The 22,866-nt window shown below is 39.7% G+C and overlaps 1 protein-coding gene across 3 annotated transcripts in view; it reads left to right on the forward strand.

Moving 5' to 3' along the window:
• LOC126474873 (uncharacterized) overlaps window positions 1–22,866 on the forward strand; it is a 105,158-nt gene that overhangs the window by 14,233 nt on the left and 68,059 nt on the right. For all 3 annotated transcript variants that reach the window (XM_050102367.1, XM_050102358.1, XM_050102375.1), the window contains exons 3-4: window positions 14,554–17,673; window positions 19,481–19,569. In XM_050102367.1, the coding sequence (XP_049958324.1) occupies window positions 14,554–17,673; window positions 19,481–19,569 (3,209 nt within the window). The remainder of the gene's footprint in view (window positions 1–14,553; window positions 17,674–19,480; window positions 19,570–22,866) is intronic.

A 22,866-nucleotide genomic window follows, 5' to 3' on the forward strand; every position in this document is an offset into this window, starting at 1 on the left:
GATCACAAAATCAAATACTGCAAGTAAAGTCCACAAGTAATGTAAGTAAAACACATTTTGCGACAAACAGGAAACACCAAACAATAAGACACCATAGCAAAAATCAAAAGTATTTACCCTATACTATAGCTTTGAGGAAAAAAATCACAAAATGTCACACAAACAGCACTGAAAGGCCCCTCTACAGAGCAACACTCAGCCATACAATGCCTCTGCACGAAGGTACAGCAAAAACGGCAGGAACTTCCGATTGAAAGTAGTACCCTAAACTGTTCTCTAGGTGGCAGCACCATACAGAGGTGGAGCTGTGAATCCCACGGGGCTAGGAGCGAGTTCATTTTAGTGGGAAGTATGTTTCCCATGGCTCACGAAAGGGTTAATAAGTCATAATTGTAAGATACTGAAATGAATTATATAGAAGACTAGGAGAAATTGACGTTGGGTTCGGGAGAAATGTAAAAACACACAAGACAGAATTGAAACTATGATTTATTTTTAGAAAATATGGTAAAGAAAGGCAAACCAGCATTTATAGCACTTTTAGAAGTAGAGAATGCTTTTGATAATGTTGACTGGGATACATTCATTGAAATTCTGGGAGTAGCAGGGGAAAAAATATAGGGAGCTTGTATACGGCCTGTGCAGAACGAGACTGCAGTTACAAGAGTCGAAGGACATGAAAGGGAAGCAGTGGTTGAGAAGGGAGTGAGACAGGGTTGTAACTTATCCTTTATGTTATTTAATCTGTACATTGTGAGCAATCAGTAAAGGAAACAAGGAGAAATTTGTAAAGGGAATTATAGTTCAGGTGCGAGAACTAAAAACTTAGAGGTTTCCCGATGACATTGCAATTCTGTCAAAGACAGCAAAGAACTTGGAAGATTAGTGTCTTGGAAGAGATTATAAGATGAACATCAACGAAAGTAAAACAATGATAATAGAAAGGTGTCAAATTAAATCAGGTGATGCGGAGAAAGTTAGATTAGGAAATGGTACTCTAAAATTTTGAGCATCAGAAGAAAAGAGGAATTTTTTAACATCTAATATAATTTTGAGTGTTGGGAAGTCTCTTGTGAAGGTATTTGTCTGGAATGTAGCCTTGCACTGAAGGAAATATGGATGATAAGCAGTCAGATAAGAAGAGAACTGGGTGCTACAGAAGAATGCTGAAGATTAGTTGAGTAACTTCTTATTAAGTTGTAATGACCCAGTAAATTAGATACATTAACACAATTTAATTTTTCTTTCTTTTTAGTTATTAATTCAATTAATAATTAACACTGAAGCAATTCAGTATGTGTGCCATTGTTTTTCGAAAATAACAACCAGTGTCACCTGTTAGTTGAATGGGAATTTTTTTCACATTTTATATTGTCTGTGCAGAGTGATAATATTTTTTTATTACTTGACAGTGATTCACTAATAATTATTTTATCAGTGAATTAAATATGAAAATCTTAAGCCATTTATAAAAAAAAAGCTAACATTTGAGAGAGAGAGAGAGAGAGAGAGAGAGAGAGAGAGAGAGAGAGAGTGAGAGAGAGTGAGTTGCACTACTTAGATAAAAAATTGTTTTGTTATTGAACAAAGATGAATGGTTAGTAGTTATGAGTCAATGACCAGCAGGGTGCATACGATGCCTGATTTGTGAATGGCGATGGATAGTGGCCAATACAGATATTAATTTTTGCGGAGGAAACCATTTCATACAAGGAGAGAGAACATTTGTTGTTATGGGTAAGTCTGTGAGGGAGTTGTTCAAGTACATCCAGCTTGAACTTTGTGGTGGACATCAACTATGCACTGAACTGCTTTACAGTTAAGCAACTAACATATTGTAAAGTCAGACCAATCTCACAGTTTTGTTTTGCCTAGAAATGAGTAATTACAACTGCTGACAACAAATTCATTTTTAAAGAATAACTGTTCCCACATCGCCATTTCTTAACATTACATTGACAAAAAATATCTTTGTTAAGATACTGTTAATGATTTTTTTCTTTCTGGATTTGTGTTTGAATGTGACTGAGATACTGCCATGTTATGTATCATGTGTAAATGAAGTGTTGATGACCTCACTGAAAGTTTGGCTCTCATCTTTGTGAACCTTAAGTGAATCATATTTAAATGTTTTAAAACTCGTGCTAAAGTTCAGTGCTCGTACTATATGTGATTGCACTAATGTTACTCGTAATGGAGGTTGGCTGTCCGATGGCCTCACATCATGAAACATGAAGGAATTACCAGTTTGGTAAAGGAAGTGTGGTGGGACAGTGATGATAAATATTGTAGAGGGAGACCAAAGCTTCAGACTCGAATATATGTAAGCTGCAATAGTTACCCGGAGATGTTTCCATTTACTGAAGATGATGATGATGACAAAAACAATGCTTTTGGCTGCCTGTTCCGGGATACTAGAGCATATTAGAATATGCTCGATATGAAGTTCCTCAGGAAAATAAGCTTCTCCCAAAGAATGAACATGGATTCTGGAAAACCTACTCGTTCGAAACACGGCTTCCTTTATTTATACATGACATCTCTGAAACGGTAGATTCAGGCAAAGATGTAATTCCGCTTTCCTTTATTTCTGAAGAGCATTGGACACTGTACCGCTTCGTTGATTACTAACCAAGATATAATCGTATGGAATATCTTACAGATAAAGGATTGACTTGATTAATATTAGACTACTAGAAACCAGTGTTATGCAGCAAATGTTCTTCAGAAATGAAAGTATCACTGCATGTGCCCCAAGGAAATGTAGCAGAACATCTAATACTATCAGTATACATATAACAACATTGACAAAATTATTTAATTGGATAGATGAAAAATCTACATCTTGGGATCGTGGTCTGAACTGGTTTGAGGTAGGGTTCAATGTCAGGTTTGCTGTTGGAAAGGTTTTGGGATTGGGTTGCAAACTGATATTTCCAATGGCTGACTTGTGAATGAAAGTAGGTCCTTCCAAGAATTCCTCGCATCGAGCATTGCTTCATCACCCTCCCTCAGGTCTCTACAACATGACCCTAACCTGTTCTCTGCAGAACTCCAAGCTCTGTGTTCCCTAAAAGCTGATGACCTCATCATTATCCTCCCAGTAGACAAAGGATCTACCACTGTAGTACTAGACTGAAAGGAGTATGTCAATGAAGGTTTACACCAGCTGTCTGACCCCGCTACGTACAGTGTGTGCCATCAAGATCCCATCCATGTGATTCAAACTGACCTGCAGTCCCTCCTTAAAACCGCAGACCCCTCACAAGGACTGACACTACAATCCACAGAACTTCTCACTCCACCCAATCTACACACCCCCATCTTTTACCTTCTTCCTAAGACCCACAAACTCAATCATCCACCAAGCGTATATCTGCCTTAGCTGATCAGCACCTGCAACCTGGAGTACAAAGACCTCCCTCCTATAACAAAGATATCAACCATTTCCTAGATCTTCTGAAATCCCTACCCGTCCTGCTCCCACCACACACCTTGCTGATCACCATTGATATGCCACCTCTGTCTATAGCAACATCCCCATGTACATGACCTGTCCACTGCTGAACATTTCCTCAGCCAGCGCCTGCCTGATTCCAAACCTATGACATCCTTCCTTCTCACCTTAATCAACTTTATACTCACCAACTACTACTTCACCTTTGAGGGGCAGACATACAAACAAATCAGGAGTATGGCCATGGGAACCAGGATGGCTCCTTCCTAAGCTAACCTTTCCATGGGTCGCTTGGAGGGGCCTCTCCGGTTCAGCCCCTGGTTTGGTTAGATACATTGATGACATCTTTACCATATGGACTCTGGGTGAGGCTGACCTGCTAAAATTCTTCAAATCTCTGAATACCTTCTCCCAAGTAAATTTCAAATGGTCCTATTCTGAATCCCGTTCCACTTTCCTTGATCTCATCCTCACTGAGGGCCAGCTACACTCTTCCATCCATGTTAAACTGACCAACGACATTTTGACAGCTGCCATCCTTTGCGTCTCAAATGTTCCCTCTCATACTGCGTTGGGATCCAAGGCAAACATACTTGTTCGGATGGAGGCACTTTACAGCAATACACCATTCTCGCCACAGCCCTCACTGCATGTAATTACCCCACCAGCCTAATTAAAAAGCAGATTTTGTGGGCCATCACATCCAATCCTGGTACTGCTGATCCCTTCAAAAAACAGGTTTGGAGCACACCATTGGTGACTCAGTATTATCCTGGTCAGGAATGTGTTAAATCAACTACTTTGACATGGCCATGACTTCCTAAAATCATGCCCTGAAATGAGATCCATTCGGTCTGGAAATTTCCCCAACATGCCTAGAATAGCTTTCCTGTGCCCTCCCAATCATTACAATATTCTTGTCTGACCCTATGCTCCTTCTGCACCCATCTCCCTACCCTATGGCGCTATCCCTGTGATTGTCCCCGCTGCAGGACTTGCCCTATGCACCCTCCTACCACTATCTATATACCCTATGGCGCTATCCCTATGATTATCCCCGCTGCAAGACTTGCCCTATGCACCCACCTACCACTATCTATAATAGCCCTGTAACTGTCGAAACATATACTATCAAAGGGAGAGCCACCTGCGAAACGACATGTCATATACCGGCTGTTACGTAAACATTGTTTGGCTTTCTACATCAGCATGACTACCGTCAAAGTATCAATTAGGATGAATGGGCATAGGCAGAGGGTGTATACTGACAACTCGCAATATCCTGTTACAGAGCATGCTTTATAACATGACATTTGTGACCTCGGCACCGGTTTCACCACACACGCCATATAGATTTCTTCTGTCCCAGCATTTCTTCACTGTAACAACTTTTTGCTTCACTCTGTTTTAACTAATGCATGATGTTTAAGCAGTAATCTCTGTCTGCATATTACCCTGTCTTCCACCTTTAAGCTCTCAGGCTTTCAAATCTCACCTGATGCAGTCCCCAACAATCAGTCTTTCTTTCTCATCCTGTATGGTAAATCTCCCCTGACCTAGGGCTCTGGGTGACTTTTGTAAACTATCCATTTTCCTAGACTTCTCCAGTCCTTTTCATTCACCCCTTTTCTGTCCTCTTCAACCCTTCTTTCTGACTTCTTGTAAGGGGTAGAGAAGTAGGTGTAAAACAATATGTCCGTACAATGATTGCAAAATTATGCTATAGTAGAGTTTGAAGGTAAAATATAGATTATATGTGCTCAAGTGCTTGGTGTCGACATTGCCTATATCAGTCACTACTTGGCCCTGTGTACATATAGGCATTTGAAGAATTTCTCAGGCAACTACCACCATCATTTCTTCTCATTGGGGATTTCAACTTACTTAACATATTGCCTCTGTTAACACTTGCCCCAAGGGTGAGTTATAAATGCTTCCTCTTTTGTCTGTGTACAGTGGGAAAGAGATCCACCTCAGCACTGCTGCAGATTTGATACCAGGCACTAGTCATTCCTGCTCTCTCCTATTCTTACTGCTCAGTGGAAAGGTCGTGGTGATTTGTTCTGGTGACCATATGCCAGTGTGGATTCACTCTCCTGAAAGTAGATCACTTTCTGAAGTGTGGCAAGATGAAATGGACACACAGCCATTGAAACAAGAAAGGATGTTGGACATAGTCGACCACAATACTGGGGTGATTCTTCAAGCATCCATCCCAAGATCGGTAGGCCGAACAGGTGGCAGTGTATTCTATAGTGAAGTGGGCAGTGATATTCCAAAATCCAGGACAAGTGAGTGTTTTGTCTTGACAAATTGCAATCTTTAAACCCTGTCTTGGTCAGGATGTCCTGTTGTTCCTTCTTTCTTCATGTCACTTGGTCACAATTCTCAATGTCAGGCAAATATAAAATTCAGGAGATGGAAGCTGAATATTGAGATACAATGCCCAGTCACATTAATGAGACCACCTGCCACAAACCGTAATAATCACCTTTTGCAGTGCGGGCCACTGCGAGATGTGCAGGAAGATAGTCAGCGAGGCTCTGGAAGGTATTGACAGGGATGCGGAGCTGTGCTAGTTTCATGGTTGAGGATCCACGGTGCGTACAGCCTGATCGAGATGGCCCCACGGGTTCTCAAATGGGTTTAAATCCAGGAAGTTTGGTGGCCAGGGGAGTATGGTAAACTCATTTTGGTGCTCTTCGAACCACAGCTGCAAGCTGTTGTGCATTATCTTGTTGGTAAATGCCACCATCTTGAGGAAAAACACATGTAGGAGATGACAAGGTCCCCAAGGATAGATGCCTACTTATGTTGATCCATTGTGCCTTCCAGAATAACGAGATCACCCAGGAAAGGAAAAAAGAAAAAAAAATTCCCAGACCTTAACACTCCCTCCTCTGCCCAGGACCCTTCCGATCATTCTTGCAGGGTGTTTGTTTTCAAATGGCCATCTGTCCGATGGAGCATGAAATATGATTCATCCAAAAAGGCCGCCAGTTGATACTCATGGATGTCCAGTTGCGATATTGGTGTGCTAATTCCAGCTTTTGTCGCATATGAACAGCAGTCAGCATGTGTGCACGAACCAGGCACCTTCTGGGTAGGCCCATATGCTGCAAAGTTTGCTGAATGATTGTTGAGGAGACACTGTTGTAGCCTTTGTCTCATCTGGGCGACAGGTGCTTGACATTTGCACATCTGTTCACCCATACACATGTCTGCAGCTGACATTCCTCCTTATCAATGGCCTATGGAGCACCACAGTTGCCTTGGTGCCACTTTTGGTTAGCTCCATTTTGCCACATATGGTATACCTCAACCATAACGGCATTTGAGCTGTTTACAAACTATCATTTCGGAAACATACATCCTTGGCCTGAAATTCGGTGATCATGCCTTTTGAATGTGAGATAAACTGCTCCATTTTTGCATTACGACAATGACTGTACTGTTTCCTGCATCCCTCGATGTACTTCATATACCCTCCATTGCTAGTGCTGCCACCTGCCACCTGTCAGTGGTTATTGCACAGTGACATTGAATGTAGACGGTGGTCACATTAATTTGACTGGACTGTGTATAATCTGCTGGTCAGCCTTCATCATTATTGGGTTTACCACTGTGGCTTTTATCCCAAACTACTTCTGATGTCTGTCTGCAGTTTCTGCTTTCCATAAGCATTTGTATTATTTTAATAATGAAGTGATTTCCCGTCCTGGACATGCAAAGCTGATGAATTGGTGCGATCATTGTAGGCGATTCAAGGGAATGCTATCCCAACAAAGTAAAAAGGGTTTAAAATTCCCCAGACCGTTGCACTGCATTCCTTGAGATGCAGAGCAAGGCAAGCAAGAAGACAGTAACACAGATCCTTAGGAGAAATGGAATGACAAAGAAGGCTGAGTTCCCATCAGTCAGACAACAATATAAAGAACTACTACACCAAACAAGACTAGAGAAATGGGGCATATGTTACGGACCAGTTGGTAACAGATGTTTGGTGATTTCCATACAAACTTGCAACAAACAATGTTTTATCACCCACTATATTTTCAAACCTGATATGGTCCGATGGCGACAGACTATGGGACATCAGTGCAGTACATACTCAGAATTCTGTTGTCAGGCAGTACAACGATGGAGGACACAGAGTACCATCAGCAACTTCACTCTGAATTACTAGAGCAGCATATGAAAAACAGGCTGACTGTAAAGAAGTTACAAAAGAAGAAAGCCCCAGGGTCTGTTTAGAATTATGGCAGAAGTGTTGCATCAGTTTGAGGATGAAATTGTACCATATATAACAGTGTTAATCAATGAATATCTTCTGTGGGGACGTGTGCCCAGAAACCAGAAAATCTCGAATATGTTTGTACTAAAAAAAAGGGAAGACAAAGACCCAAAGAAGCAAAATTTTAACTGGCTGATTTTTGCCTGGTTAAAGCTCTAGCCAAGATTCTGTGTCATCATCTGAGGGACCACAGACAGGTAGGAGGCATGAGCCCCCTGCACTACAGTTTCAGGAAAGGGAAATCCACTGAGTATGCGATAGATCCCGCAATGAACATTGTGAAAAACTCAGTGTTTATAGGCATACCTATCAATATAGCTGGGGCATTAGGTAATTTGTAATGACCTGCCCTGTTCAAAAGACTGAAACAGGTGGACTGTCACAGGTGTGTCTATAACAGCCTATAAGGTTATTGCACAGACAGGTGCAATTACAACATCCCGGAAAGAAAATTGTGAAAAAACATCACCAATGGCTGCCCGCAGAGCTCCGTTTGCAGTCCTGAGTTCTGAGATGTTGGCGTAGAGCCGTTATTGAACCAGCTACAGAGTATAACAAACACTAGATACTGCATCGCATACACAGGCAATCTCCTAATTATAATATATGCCAACTCAAGGGCTAAATACAATGAAAATTGTAAGTTTGTTCTTGAGGGACCAAATAACTGCTGTGTAGGAAACAAACAGTAGCAGCACACAAACCAACCTGTGTATTATTAAAAGGAACATTATCAAGGATGAGAAACCTCACAATTAGCATGCATGACCAACATGTCAAAAGAAGGAAGTATGTAGGAACCTTGGTATAAATATGGATGAAAAGCAAAACCTTTATTTTCTACAAGAGAGGCATTAAACTTGTGAACAAAATAGCAACAATTGGCCAAAGAAAATTTCAACTGCCGTTAAGTGCAACCAGAATGTACCACAACACAATCATAATCAGTGTAGAGTGTTACGGATCAAGCGCTTGGGGTCATAGTCAGAAAGGTGAGGACATCGCAGGCTCTACAGTGAACACAGAGAATTTTACTCCTGCGCTTCTACATCAAATAAGGAAATAAAGGAGTGAGAATATTATGAAAAGGATAAGTTGCCACTCACCAATAGTGGAAATGTTGAGTCGCAGATGGGCACAACAGGAAGAATGTGAAGCAAGTAAGCATTTGGCCAAAAGGCCTTCTACTGGAGTAAACAGGGGTAACGCACCCCACCCCCCCCCCCCCCCCCACACACACACACACACACACACACACACACACACACACACACAACTACTATCTGTGGCTGCCAAGGCCAGACTCAAATAAAGGCATGTGCTGATACAGAATGGCAAGAAATCTGGAACAGAGTAAAACAGGGAGAACTTCTCAGTTCCTTCCTAACACAAAAGAAAAGTTAAGAGCGTTTATACTTCCTTCTGACGAAGGGATCTAGACACCAATTGTTGGGACATGGCCGATATCCCAGTTACTTACTGACAATACAACAACATATTACAGACAATTGTGAATGTGGAGCATTAGCACCCTGGACCGTATCATCTGATAATGTGCCATTAGACATGATGTTACAGACCAGCACAGGAATGTCTTTGCTAATATGACAGTTTATAGCATAATAAAGAATGAGGAACTGTGGCATGAGTTAAACTTGCTGACAGTTAAAACAACAGCTTATGAACTGCAAGCCTACATAGCTCAGAAACCACCAAGAAGAAGGCATACTTCGTGACAATGAAGCACACAATGGCAGAACATTTACCTACAATGCCAGATGTGTGCAGAGTGAGAAGCGGGCTTAAAGGTACTGGATTTGCATTCAGGAGGTGTGTGGTTCAAATCCTCACCAGGCTGTCCAGGCTTAGGTGTTGCATGGTGTGAACGTCTTATTCAGTAGGTGGAAGTGGTTGTTGTTGCCGTTGTCGTTGTCTTATTAATATGTGGACCATTTTAACAAAAATATTGGACATGTCATGGTATTAACAATTTAAGAACAGCAAAGTAACATAATTTGTATGTACAGATGTTTATATACTTACGTATATGTTTACATACTTAACATATAGTTGGACAAGGATGGGACAGATAATTGCCCATGGCCTTATAGTAAGGACCACCCGTAATTATCCCGACATAATTTATGGAAACCACATAAAACCTAAATCAGGATGTCCAAATGAAGATTGGAGCCTCTATCCTTCCAAATACATTGCCTGTTTGATTTGAACAGTGGTACCTCATTTGGTTTATTCCTAGTATACAGTGCTGTCTTGGAACTAAGTTATGTGAAAGGCTTCTAATATACTGTTCATTTATTTCACACTACCAGTTAAATGCTCACACTATTTCATAATCTTAACATGACTCACTGTAAGCTGTAGGTCCAAAGTTACTTTGGTTTTCATTTGATGTACTGCAACTTTCCATTTGCTAGCCTGGCAAATAGTCAGTGTTATGCTGTAAGCAATGAGATATTGAGTGCAGAAAGAGGATAAGATATTAGCTCTCTCCATTGCAGAGCTTTGGTATAACGTCTTCCAGAAAAAGGAAGGAAAAAAAAGTACAGTGTGAAATGACAAACATGTTTTGTTGTTGTTAATAGCCTTTGTTACATTTTTTCCCCAAGTAAGCCTTCACTTGTGTAGAATGTATTGCTTAAAAGATAATTTTTTACTGTCTTTTTAAATAAGTTTATTTTAGTAATCTCTTTTTTGCATTTTATTGTACAACTTTATTCCTTAGTAGAAAATGAGATTTTGGGTTTTACATTATTCTTTTTTGGTAATTGTAAGTTCAGTTCTGTGCTCATGGGAAGAGATTATTCATGCAGTAATCATCAATGTTATTTTTGAAGTGCTTACAAATGCCAGTTAAAATCCCCAGTATGTTGAAAGGATCTGTACAATGAACTCAATTACAATTTTTGATTATTATTATTATTATTATTATTATTATTATTATGGCCCTTTTCTGTAGCTTGAAGACTGTTCATATTTTGTAAATTTGTTCTCCAGGAAAGAATTCTACAGGATGCTGAAACATCGTAGGTATGTTCATTAATTGATGTATTCATGGAATATGCTGAAAAAGTATTCCACTTTCTGCCAGAGGTAAAAATATGCTGTTGTAAGCTCTCAGAATCTAGTGTGGGTACAGGAAAAGGGGAGGAATGATCAAACACAGATAACTGTTTGTTGTTCTGGAACGTTTATTAGGATGTGGTCCCTGGTCACAACATGTATTCAATATAGTCTCCCAACTTGCAACATACTGCATCCATAACATAGCATGGTCGACATATCCAGTGTAATCATATGCTATCCTTCACATCAGGAAGATTCCAGATACATGCCTAATAACACATCCTCACAACCAGAAGTCACATGGATTTAGGTTGGAGGATCTGGAAGGCCACAAATCTTGAAATTGTCCAGTGATGCTGCAGTTGTTGCCAACGGTTTCCCAAAAGTAAATATTTCACTTGGTAAGCATCGTGTGCTGTCGCACCAACTTGTGTGTGGACACAGTGTGGTGTGGACACAGTTGCATTCTTGCAAAACTGGAATGACATGTCACACAAGGACCTCCTTATAACATTCAGATGTAATTGCACACTTAACTTGTCCACAAGGTGTCATCTCCTTGAAGAAAAACAGACAAAGAACGAAGCAGCTTGTGAAACTATGCCACACAGTCACATAAGCAGAGAGCAGTGGATGTTCCTGCACAACATGTGGCAGAGTAAAACCCCATAGGCAACAATTTCGTGCATTCATGGCACCATGCAAAATAAATGTGCCTCATCCGTCCAAAGAATATTCCCCGGCCATGTATCATCCATTTCCATTCGTGCCAAAAAATGAAGGGCAAAATCATGATGCAGCCTATCTTGGGACTTCATTTGGTGTACATTCAGAATCATGTGGAGATACCAGTGTAAAATGCGCTGCTAAATCTGTTGAACTGTTGACTTGTGAGCAGAGTGGGGGGTGGGGGGGTAGGACTCCTGTGTGACAGCTCGAGCACTGGTTTGCAGAAGAGGCACAGTCGACTATAGCTACAGCAACTTTGTCAACTGCCATGGGAATGGACCACTTCCCTTTACCAGCTGAACCACCTAATTTGTCTGTTTCGTCAGATTTCTCAATTTATTGTTTAGCTGATTTATTTACGTGGGGCCTCTACACAGCTGTTTCTGTTGGCAGTATTCCATCAATGCAGTGCTGTTATTGCTGCTTTTCCGATAAATCAATTTTACCTGCAGTGTATGGTCTTTCTTCTCAATAGCCATTGCATTTTGCGTTGAAAACTTCAGCCTTCTTAACTGTTTACACCGTCACTTCACAGAAGGAATCAACAAATGCTGCTAACCGACAAACAGCATACTGACGTCAAAACAGAAAACATTGCACATTCTGATTGCTTTAATGATGTATTTTCTCTTGGTGGCTGAAACTGGAACTGTTATTTTTTTTGGTGCACCCTGTGAGCACACCAAATAGTGAATATACCTCTGATGTTTCAGCGTCCTGCGATGTATACAGCCCACACTGTAGCACTTGGAACACTGGTTAATTGTAACCACCCGGTGTGTGTGTGTGTGTGTGTGTGTGTGTGTGTGTGTGTGTGTTCCAGCTTCAAACTGAAATTCATGGCATTTTTTCTCTTTATGATCAGTGTAACTTTATTGCATATTGACCAGTTGTAAACTACTTTGAGGTTTTCATTTCTTTACCTGCAAGGAGTTGTCTTAAATTTTTCTTATTAACTATACTATTTAATCCTGAAACATAATTTTGATAATTTAATTTGGCTTTTTACCATACCGTAGGTTCTTAGTGTTGTACCTTCATAATACGTTGCGTACTCATAATACGTAAAAGAAGGAATGTTATTTTCTCTGATCCCGAAATAATACACATTTACTACAAATAATGAACGAGCAGTAAAGAAAGCCAAGGAGAAACTTCGAGGTTTGCTGAAGACATTGTGCTCTTGTTAGAGACAGCAAAGGACTTTGAAAATCAGTTGAATGGCATCGATAGTGTCTTGAAAATAGGTTATAAGGTAAATATCATCAGCAAAGTTACTAGATTGTGCTTGAAGAAATAGTTTTGTGCAGGGGGGAGGTATTATATTAGGATAAGGAATCTTACAAGTTGACAAGTTTTGCTATTTGATCCACAATATAACTCTTGATGGCAGAAGTAAAGAGGATACAAAATGCTGTTGCCAAATTTAACACTGAATATAAGTGTAAGTGTTATGAAGTATGTTATGAAAGTATTTGTCTGGAGTGTAGACTGCTAAGGAAGTGGTATGCGGATGATAAACACTACAGACAAGAAGAAAATAGAAACTTTTGATATGAAGAACGCTGAAAATTAGATGGATTATTGGGTAATAAATGACAGCTTGTATTGTATGTTAACTGGGGGCCTAGAAATGACAGAGAGGCTCCGTCTCCACTGCAGCCACAGTGGTCCATAACCCCACGACGACTACCGCAGTCCACTTCAAGCCTCCCCTGCCCTACACTGAACCACTCTTCCAGGGTTATTGTGCGGTTTGGCCCCCCCTCCCCCTCCCCCCCCTCCTTCCTCCCAAGGGAACGTCCATCTCACACCAGATGAGTGTTTACTTGGTGGAGTAATGGTGGTGTACGTGTACGTGGAGAACTTGTTGGCGCAGCAAATGCCGACATAGTGTAGCTGAGGCAGAATAAGGGGAACCAGCCTGCATTCACAGAGGCAGATGGAAAGCCGCCTAAAAACCATCCACAGACTGGCCAGCTCACTGGACCTTGACACAAGTCTGCTGGGCGGATTCGTGCCGGGTACCAGGCACTTCTTCACAGTTTGGAAAGCCGTGCGCTAGACTGCACAACTAACCGGGCAGGCCAAAATGAAGACTTACTGAGTCAAATTGGGGAGAACAGAAATTTTGCTTGCATTTTTGCTTGGGGGGGGGGGGGGGAGGAACAGTTGATAGGATATATTTTAAGCATGAAGAAATCGTCAGTTTGGTACAGGATATAAGCTTAGGGAGTAAAAATCGTTGAAAAAGATCAAGACATAAAAATATAAAGCAGTTTCAGTTGGATATAAATTAGCAATGATGAAAAGGCTGCCACTTGATAGCATTGCGAAGAGAGCTGCATCAGACCTCAACTACTACAATTACCTCTGATGTGCAGAAAAATTAAAATTTAAGTAGGTATTAGGGTTCTTCTGATAATTTACTCTTTGTATACGCAACACAGCACTCAATAAAGAGTCTGCTTTATATGATGGAATGTTTGTTATGTAAACACAAGGTTTATTTCCTCTATGTGGGAGTTCTGGAGTTAATAAAGCAAGATTTTACTCGTAAAATTATTTTTTTGCTGTGACTTGTTATGGCATCATAATGACGTCCATTCACAATGCACTTTTCTCTTTCTACATTATACAACAGGGCTTTTCCTGTGATCTTTGAAAGATTAGCACTAAAAGACAACTATTCTGTAATAACAATGTTGTTTACCACTTTTATTACAGAATAGGGCTGAATAAGTTTCCATTATTGACTTGAACTTGTGCGTTTGAACTGCAGATTGTAAATGCGGTCTGCTCTGTGCCTTAGAATTGAAAATTTTAAATGTGGTCTGCTCTGTGCCTTAGAATGCAGTCCTACCATGAATATAGCCCTGCCATTGGTACTGTACTGTTTTGTTTAGGGAAATTTAATATGGTCCATTAAATTCTGTTATCTAGTTGGCGGGCATGGTTTTAATTGCAATTTTTCTCTTGTTTGCAGATGTCCATGTTAATGGAGAAATGAATGGAGTTGAAGCAATGGAAGTATGCAGTATTCATAGCCCAGAAAAGCTAATTTCAGCAAAGAAATTATCAGACATTCCTGATGACTGTATGAATGATAGTACACTGGCACCCAGTCCTGAAGAAAAAATGAACAACAGTGAAGAATGTGAACTGACGACAAAAGAAATCGACATTAAGGAAGATTCTGCATCAGAAGCTTCTTATGAGGGTAGTGGTGAAAGCCAGGAAGAAACTCAGCATGAAGAAGTTGAAGAGGACAAAAGTAATCAAAGGTCATTGTCATCTTTAGAAAATCCAATGCCCACGGAGAAGAATGTGCTCAGTCACCACCCATCTGAAGATAGTTTATACTGTGGAATTGATGCAGAAAATTCTTGTGAGTCTAGAGATGTTGACAATTTCCTTAATGGAACGGAAGAAGAGGATTGTAGTGAAGGGAACTTTGATAGCGAAACACCAATGGAATTGGGTGGTACAAGTGAAAATGAGAGGGAAATAAAAACCAGTGAAATTGAGGATGATAATATTTCAGCAATGATTTTAGACAAGTCGTGTAATTCACAGGACAGTGACATTTCAAAAGAAGATAATGAAGACAATTTTTATCATATTTCAAGTGAAAGTAAAGCAGAACAAATTGTAGAGAGTCTGAAAGAAGATTCTTGTACAGAAACTGTGAATAAAGTAAGTACAGCGAGTATCATTAGTGAAGATTCTGTGGCAGACAGTGTAGATAATAGTGTAAAAGAAATAGTTAATTCCAAAGATTCTCATCAGTCTGAGAATATTACCAGTAATTATGAAGTTCCTATGGAACATATGTCCAGCACAGAAGATGAGAATCAGCCTGTAAGTATTGATAAAGATGACAGTAGAGATAGTGTCAATGCTGCAGATATAAATATAAATGACAGTGCAACAAGTGTGTGTGATGATCAGCAAACAGGTAACAGTGCTTTAACAAGTGTTTCTGACAAGAGAGATACTGGGGATTTTAGAGGTGTGTCAGTTGAAGGTGCAGCTGTCATGTCAATCCAGGACCAAGACAGTGGTAAGAATGATGAGAACTTTTGTGTTTCAAATGAGTGTGTCAGTGAACAAGAAAGTGCTCAAAGTGATTCTAAAGCACTCAGTGAAGATGATGATGGTGTACAGTCTAGTGAGAACAAATTTGTGCAGAACAGCAGTGAAAGTGGAAATAGTTTAGATAAAGTGAGTGATAAGGAAGATCTTGAAAGCAAAACTGATGGGGACCCATTAGGAAAAAATAAGAAGAAAACCAAACCCATCGTGGCACCTCTAACACCACGGCGTAGTTCGCGTAATTTGAATAAGCAGAAAAGTTACATAGAGAAGGAGGACGATCCAGACATTCAGGAAATAGCACCTGTAGACCCATTGGCGATTACAGATCCCTTAAGAGATGACAAAGAAAACAGCAAATATAGGAACTCCAAGAAAACTACTATTGTTGTTAATGACACAAAACGTTTGGCAGAAATTGCTGCGGGTACAAAACACATTAAGGGTAAAAAAGAACCAACTTTGGTTATCATAGACACAAATTCAATACTAGCTGGTAAGGGGCCAGTACCTTTAACTCAGGAACCACCACCTTTGGCAGGTCCTTCATCCAATTCTACTTACTCTGTTTTACCAGTTGCTATCCCTGCTCAGGGCATGTATCCTCGCATGAGCAATCCAATTATTTCTGCACATGCACCTCGGTTAACTACGCCACTGCCTCCTCCGCAACTACCGCCACAGCCACAACCACAGCCTCAGCCACCACCACCACCACCCCCACCCCCACCCCCACCTCCCCCTCCTTCTACTCCACTGCTACCTACTCTGACTGATGACATGTTTGTTGTAGAGGCACCATCATTTATTGTTCCTTATGTTTATGAAAAACCCCCACTCAAACCCTTGAAACAGTTCATTGCTCAGCTGAGAAAACAATTGGAAGAAGAGAACAATAAAGAGAAAAATGATATACCTGCCTCACAGTCTAAAAGTGAAAAAGAGGCAGAAAAAGCTGGTGAGAGCATAAATACTGTTGGCACAGAAAAGTTGGCAAATGAAGAAACATGTGGAACAAATGAATCAAAGACCACAAAAATAAAAGATCAAGAAAATAAAATAAAAACTGAAACGTCTGAGACAAAGCTGGGCGCTGTTGAGGAAAGGAATCCTAAAGATCCTTTGACTGTAGAATCTGCTATAAAAAATGTGGACATGGAGAAAAAAGAAGAAAAAACTGATGAGGACAAGGAAAAACCTCATAGCTTTTTTGATGAACCTACAGGAAAATTTTTTATTGACATAGGAATGAGCCTCGTTCATGAATATGTGCAAACAGAACTGCTAAGAACTCAGAAACGAAGAAGGGATCGTGAAGGTGGAAGGCCGAACACTGAGACTCAATTTGCTATAAATTCTTTACTTAAGACACTGGAAAGTAGCAAAGAAAACAATGAACCATTTCATATGGAACTTAAAAAATGCGAATACTGTAGTTTTAAGACTGAATCATCTTTAGTTATGGCACAACATTTAGAAACTCCACATATGCGTAATTATGTATATAGGTGCAATTTTTGTCCATTGGAAGTTCGAAGCCCTCATGATATATTATTTCACATGGAGGCTGATCACAATGTACGGGGTCGCCTCGAACGAGCACCAGCATTTCATCAGTGCCCTAATTGTCCTTTTGAAGATAATCAGAAAGGAAAACTTTCTAGACACTTGCTATCCTGTGCAAAGAAACACAAACCTGAACGAAACCAGGAACCACCCATAGATTGGGAACCTCCAGCAAAAATACCCAAAGTTCCGAGAAGTCGTGCTGCTCCACCACTTGGGTTAGGCGCAGCTACATATCAAGCAGTACAAGGGAAAACTTATTCCCAACATCCATTGTTGCCCAAACTTGTTCAGGGTGCACCACTACCACCACCTGTTGGAGGACTTATGCGAAGGGGTAGACCACCTCTGCATAGCAGGTTCTACACACCACAAGATCTGAGGCCTGCGCCAGTGCAGCCACCGCCACAGCCACGTCATGTTGCACCAACACAGTTAAGACAAGGTGAGCACTCCGTCTAACAGCTGTTTTTTACCCAATGAAAATAAAACAGTAGTGATGAAAATTTGCTTGTTATGCACAGTTCCACACATATATTAGTATGTGGTAATGTCAGTGTAAGTAGTTGAAACATAAAGACTTGTGTGTTAATCTACACCTCTCATATGGTCTGTTGAAATACAATGTGAAAAATGCTACACCCGAAATAAACTTAGGTAATTCATTTTGACAAAATGGAGGATCACCTATCAAATTCATGACCAATACAATTAGGCACATCATTCACTGACAGTCATTGTATTAATTCAATAGTGGAATCCAGTTTGAAATCACAGGATGTCTACCAGCAGTTTCTGGTGACATATCCTGCAAAGAATGTTTGTGTGTTGCGTACTGTAATTACTATCACTAACTCTTGATTACCAGCACTACAGACTGCAGTGGGTGTGTTAATTGGTAACAGATAAACTTTTATAATACACTGCAGTTCACCATGTTAAAGCAGAAATATGTTGGTTATTGATAGAAAGAAATATACAGTGCAGTTGGCAACTTCATATCGGACAATTGCTGAGTTTAATTAAAAATTACATTTGATAACTTTAAGTGTGTTTTATAATATAAACGCATAGATAAAGAATCTACTCACCAAGTGGCGACAGGGGAACATACAAACAACAAGATTTAACTTTTACAAGCCTTAGGAGCCGGTGGCTCCTTCTTCTGGCAGAAGAGTTGAAGGGGAAGGAAAGAGGGGTGAAGAAAAGGACTAGAGAGGTTTAGCGAAAGGGAGGGGTACAGCTCAGAAAAGTCACCCAGAACCCCAGGATCAGGGGAAACTTACTGGGGTTTTGGGTGATATTTCTTAACTTCACCCATTTCCCTAAATCTCTCCACTCCTTTTCCTTCACCACTCTACCTTCCCCTTCAACTCTTCTGCCAAAAGAAATAGCCACTGGCTCCGAAAGCTTGTAAAAGTTAAATCCTTTTGTGTGTGTGTGTGTGTGTGTGTGTGTGTGTGTGTATACATACTTGTTCATCAGTGCTATTATGAAACGCATCTCTTCCGTTCAACAACTGATCATATGTTGTAAGGTATGTATTAGAGCCCATGTTTAGCAAGCTTTTTTGCTTCAAATGATCTTTCCTGTCATATACCTGAATATTGACCATTCCTCCTCAAGACATCCTGTGTAAGTGTCGGGAAAGTTGCAGAACAGTATTTGGCCAATTTCATTTTAACGACTGTAAATTCTGGTTGGACATGGTGATATAGACTTAGGTGGTTTATAGTTGTTGGCAAAATTATTGCAAGTGTGTTTAAAAACACACGATTGCCTGCTCCCACCCACTCCCCCCAACACACACACACACACACACACACACACACACACACACACACACACACCTTACTGATATACGATTAGATGTAAGTTTATAAAGATTTTGCTGGAATTCCGTGTTATTAACAATATTACGTAACAATTTCAATCTTGATGGCATTCGAATTTATTTTCCATTTCCCCCTGTAAGCAATATAATAGATATTCTCTGATAACGTGTAAAAAACAGTGGTTGGGTATGGAATATCATATAATGTGCTTGTTTACTATAAGTTTTTGTCTGTTAATTAGTGGATGAAATGACCCAAGTAAGCAAGCGTGAGATTGCTACGAGTGTAAAAGTATATTTTCTACTGTGGGCTTTGCATGAACAAAATAATCAAATTAAAGGTGATATAATGTTTTACATTGTAGCTGGTGTCAGTCTTGTATTTTTTTCACTGCTTGTATGTTTATTATCCTTGTAGGAATGCTCTACCGACAAGCAGTACCTCCGAACCAGTCTCAGGTGTTACTTCCAACTACATACCAGTTGAGTAACAGTCAGCTGTACCAGGTAAGCTACAAAACACAGTGCAAGTTTCGTAATTTCAGGATGTCTGAGAATATTTCAAATGATTTCCAGTTTTGCGTTTTAAGTATTTTGGAAAGAATGAAAAAAGCAGAGTGCTGTTTTGCTGGGTGTACTATATTGTATTTGATTTTTGGGTTTAACACATTATACCTTGCAGCCTTAGCTGTGTTCCTTTTGATTTTTGTGGGAATTGTTGTATTTTAGGGTTAGATCCATTTGAGTGTTGAGTCATGTGGAGGAGGATATCCACAGTAGTAACTAGTTTGTGGACAAAAAACGCTGCGCGTAGTGGCCGCGTGGTTTGAGGCAGCGTGTCACGGATTGCGCGGCCGCTCCCACCGGAGGTTCGAGTCCTCCCTCGGGCGTGTGTGTGTGTGTGTGTGTGTGTGTGTGTGTGTATGTTGTCCATAGTGTAAGATAGTTTAAGTAGTGTGCAAGTCTATGGACCAATGACCTCAGCAGTTTGGTCCCTTAGAAATACCACACACATTTGAACAAAAGCCTGCGTCAGTGCTGTCTTCAGCAAGATTCTCTTTGGCTATCTGCAATAATAATTACTGTGTGGTTAAAAGTTACAGCACTGTTATTATTATGGTTTTTGTCTGTTTACATTATTTGTGATTTATAATACGTAAGTTTGTTTGAGTCACAGTTATTATTCATTAGGGGTAGAGTGCCACTGGCTAGATTGACATGGATGCTCAGTGTCCGTGGAAAGATAGATGCAGTCTCAAGACCTGCAGGAGCTTAAGATGTTGACATGTTCCTCCTGGTTTTCCACATAGTTGTATGTGCATCCTGATTTCATTGTACATATGTGTTCTTTTTGCTTCATTTATAGTTACAGAGGCCATTTATGCCATCAGCGATAGGTATTACAAAGCTATCCAAAAGCTCTTGTAGGATACTCCACTCATTGTAATCTTTCCTTCATGGTGTGACTACTATATGTGTATCACGTTCAATACAAACAGTGTTCTGTATAAAATCAGCCTATCAATGTTCCTGTGAACTAACAAGTACTCAGGGCAGTGGGGGTCAAAAGGAACAAAAAGTATAAAATTAACTAGGCAAGAACCAAATGGAATGAAAATGAATTTGACCATATTTTATCAAACAATAAGGATTTTTTACATTACATGATACTGCAAACTGCTTTCAGATTGTAAGAAGCAAGGTAAGAAAAAACACAAAGAAATAGTCATCAGGTGAGAAGTCGGAAATATCATTTGTGAATGGTGAAGCATACCAAATTAAAGTAGAAATGTTTCATATCTCAGGAAATTAAAATTGGACATAGATGAAAGGGGTAATTATTTGTATTTAACATAAGTGCATAGCCAAAAGCAAAAGATATTGCAAGTATAGACAAAGTAAATCTCAAAATGGAATAAATCAACTGAGAAGATGAGAATTTTGAGTTATTGATGATAGGAACGTGATAGAATATGCTGAGCTAAACAAAACTATTCCGAAATATCCGAGAGGGCGTGAGGAAATACAACAGAAAGTTGGGTAGAGAAGAGACTCAGAATAGTACAAAAAAGGCAAAAACAGAACCTTATGCTGGATTAAACACATTTGGATCTAGGCATCTTTCTTATAGTACTTATATCGACAATGGTAACACTATTCCAGTGAATGTTTCTACTTAAAAGAAACAACTACGCCTTGAAAAGTATGCACTGGATTCTGACAAAAATATTTAACATATGTGTGTGTGTCATAACAGTGAAAACTGATAAGTGAAAGTATGTGATAAGACAAAAACATTTCAGTAAACATAAGTCTGCCAACGAGCTGCTTGGGAGCTAATTGTGAATGTGTGGTTATAAATCACTGACTTCATTATGAAATGGCATCCTAATGGTGTGCTTCAGACTATATAACTGAATTGTTGTTTCCATTTTATGCACAATATTTCGATGGCAGTCCCAATTGTCTTAAAGTGCTGAGAGTTATGCTGTTATTTGTATAAATTGTACATAAAATTGGAACACAATTTGGTAGGGCATCTGGAAGTGCACACCATTTAATCAGTCACAGCAAGGGTGCCTGAGAGATCACAATAATGTCTACTAGTTAGTGCAGATAGTGTTTGAAATGTTAACTTCTCAATTATGTCTCTGTCTAATTTTTCTTATATTTCACCTGCGGTTAAAGGTTAGGGAATATGGTAGATGCATGATGGGGTACCAGCAGACATTGCTACTGCTGCTGTAAGAAGACATCATATGCACCAAGAGGGAGTGATTGAGCAAGGCCTGTACTTTGGCCTCCCACTCCACCTTAGTCATTTAGATTTTTGTGTTTGTGGTTATTTAAAGAGTGTAGCATGCCTGTTGAAACAGTTGAACTTAAGTGGCAAATTGCAACATCTTGTCAAGATTGTGAAATGATCTGTGGGTATTTCAAGAATTTGTAACTCAATGCAGATACAAGTGCAGTATTGGATCCATATATAAGAAAATTTATAAATTTAACATGTAACTTACTGAAGTGCTGAGCCCAATTAGACCAGGAAATTGACATTTCAAATATATTTACTAACCAGGACAATAATTCATAAGGAAATTAGTTGCAGCTTATAACCACATGTTTGTAGTTATAGCACAAACAGCTAATTGAAGATCCGTACTGATGGAAGTTTTTTGCTTCTATTATTGTACATTTTCTCTCATGTCACTTTTGGCACTTAAGCTTCTTGTGTGCGTCTTGACCAATAAGTGAGGATCATTCAAAAAAGGCTGAGACTGGAGCTGAAGAAACTTTATTGCCAAATAATCAATGAAAATAGATGTTTTCCTCTTTAATAGTGTCACCATCTCATCATCTGCATCAGCTCTCGTACTTAATCAAATATCCAAAAATCTTGTCTGACACATCCATTACAAATTGGTGCTGTATCATATACGTCTATCATCCAGAAACACTTTTAAAATTTAATATCCATTGCATTGTACATTTTCACTTTGCTATTGAAAAATTATATGTGGACACCAATTATAGAGCCAGTATTTCCAAGGAGTTTGTCTAGAGAGAAACCACATTGGGGACACTGTGAATGAGGAAAATGTTGTCATTTGCCAGGAAAGCTGTGTTGAAATATGTGTAATTGGTGGAAGTGATAAAACAGCGCAATTGCTTTTTGTCTCCAGTGAAAAATAGGTGGAAAAAGCACTAGAATCTTTGGAGTCTCTTTGATTGGTTAATCAAGAGACCTTTATTATATCATACAAGTCAGCTTTTGACAAATGACCATTGCACTTTAGATTTCAA

The sequence above is a fragment of the Schistocerca serialis genome, chromosome 1, assembly GCF_023864345.2.
Source record: "Schistocerca serialis cubense isolate TAMUIC-IGC-003099 chromosome 1, iqSchSeri2.2, whole genome shotgun sequence".
Lineage (NCBI taxonomy): Eukaryota > Metazoa > Arthropoda > Insecta > Orthoptera > Acrididae > Schistocerca > Schistocerca serialis.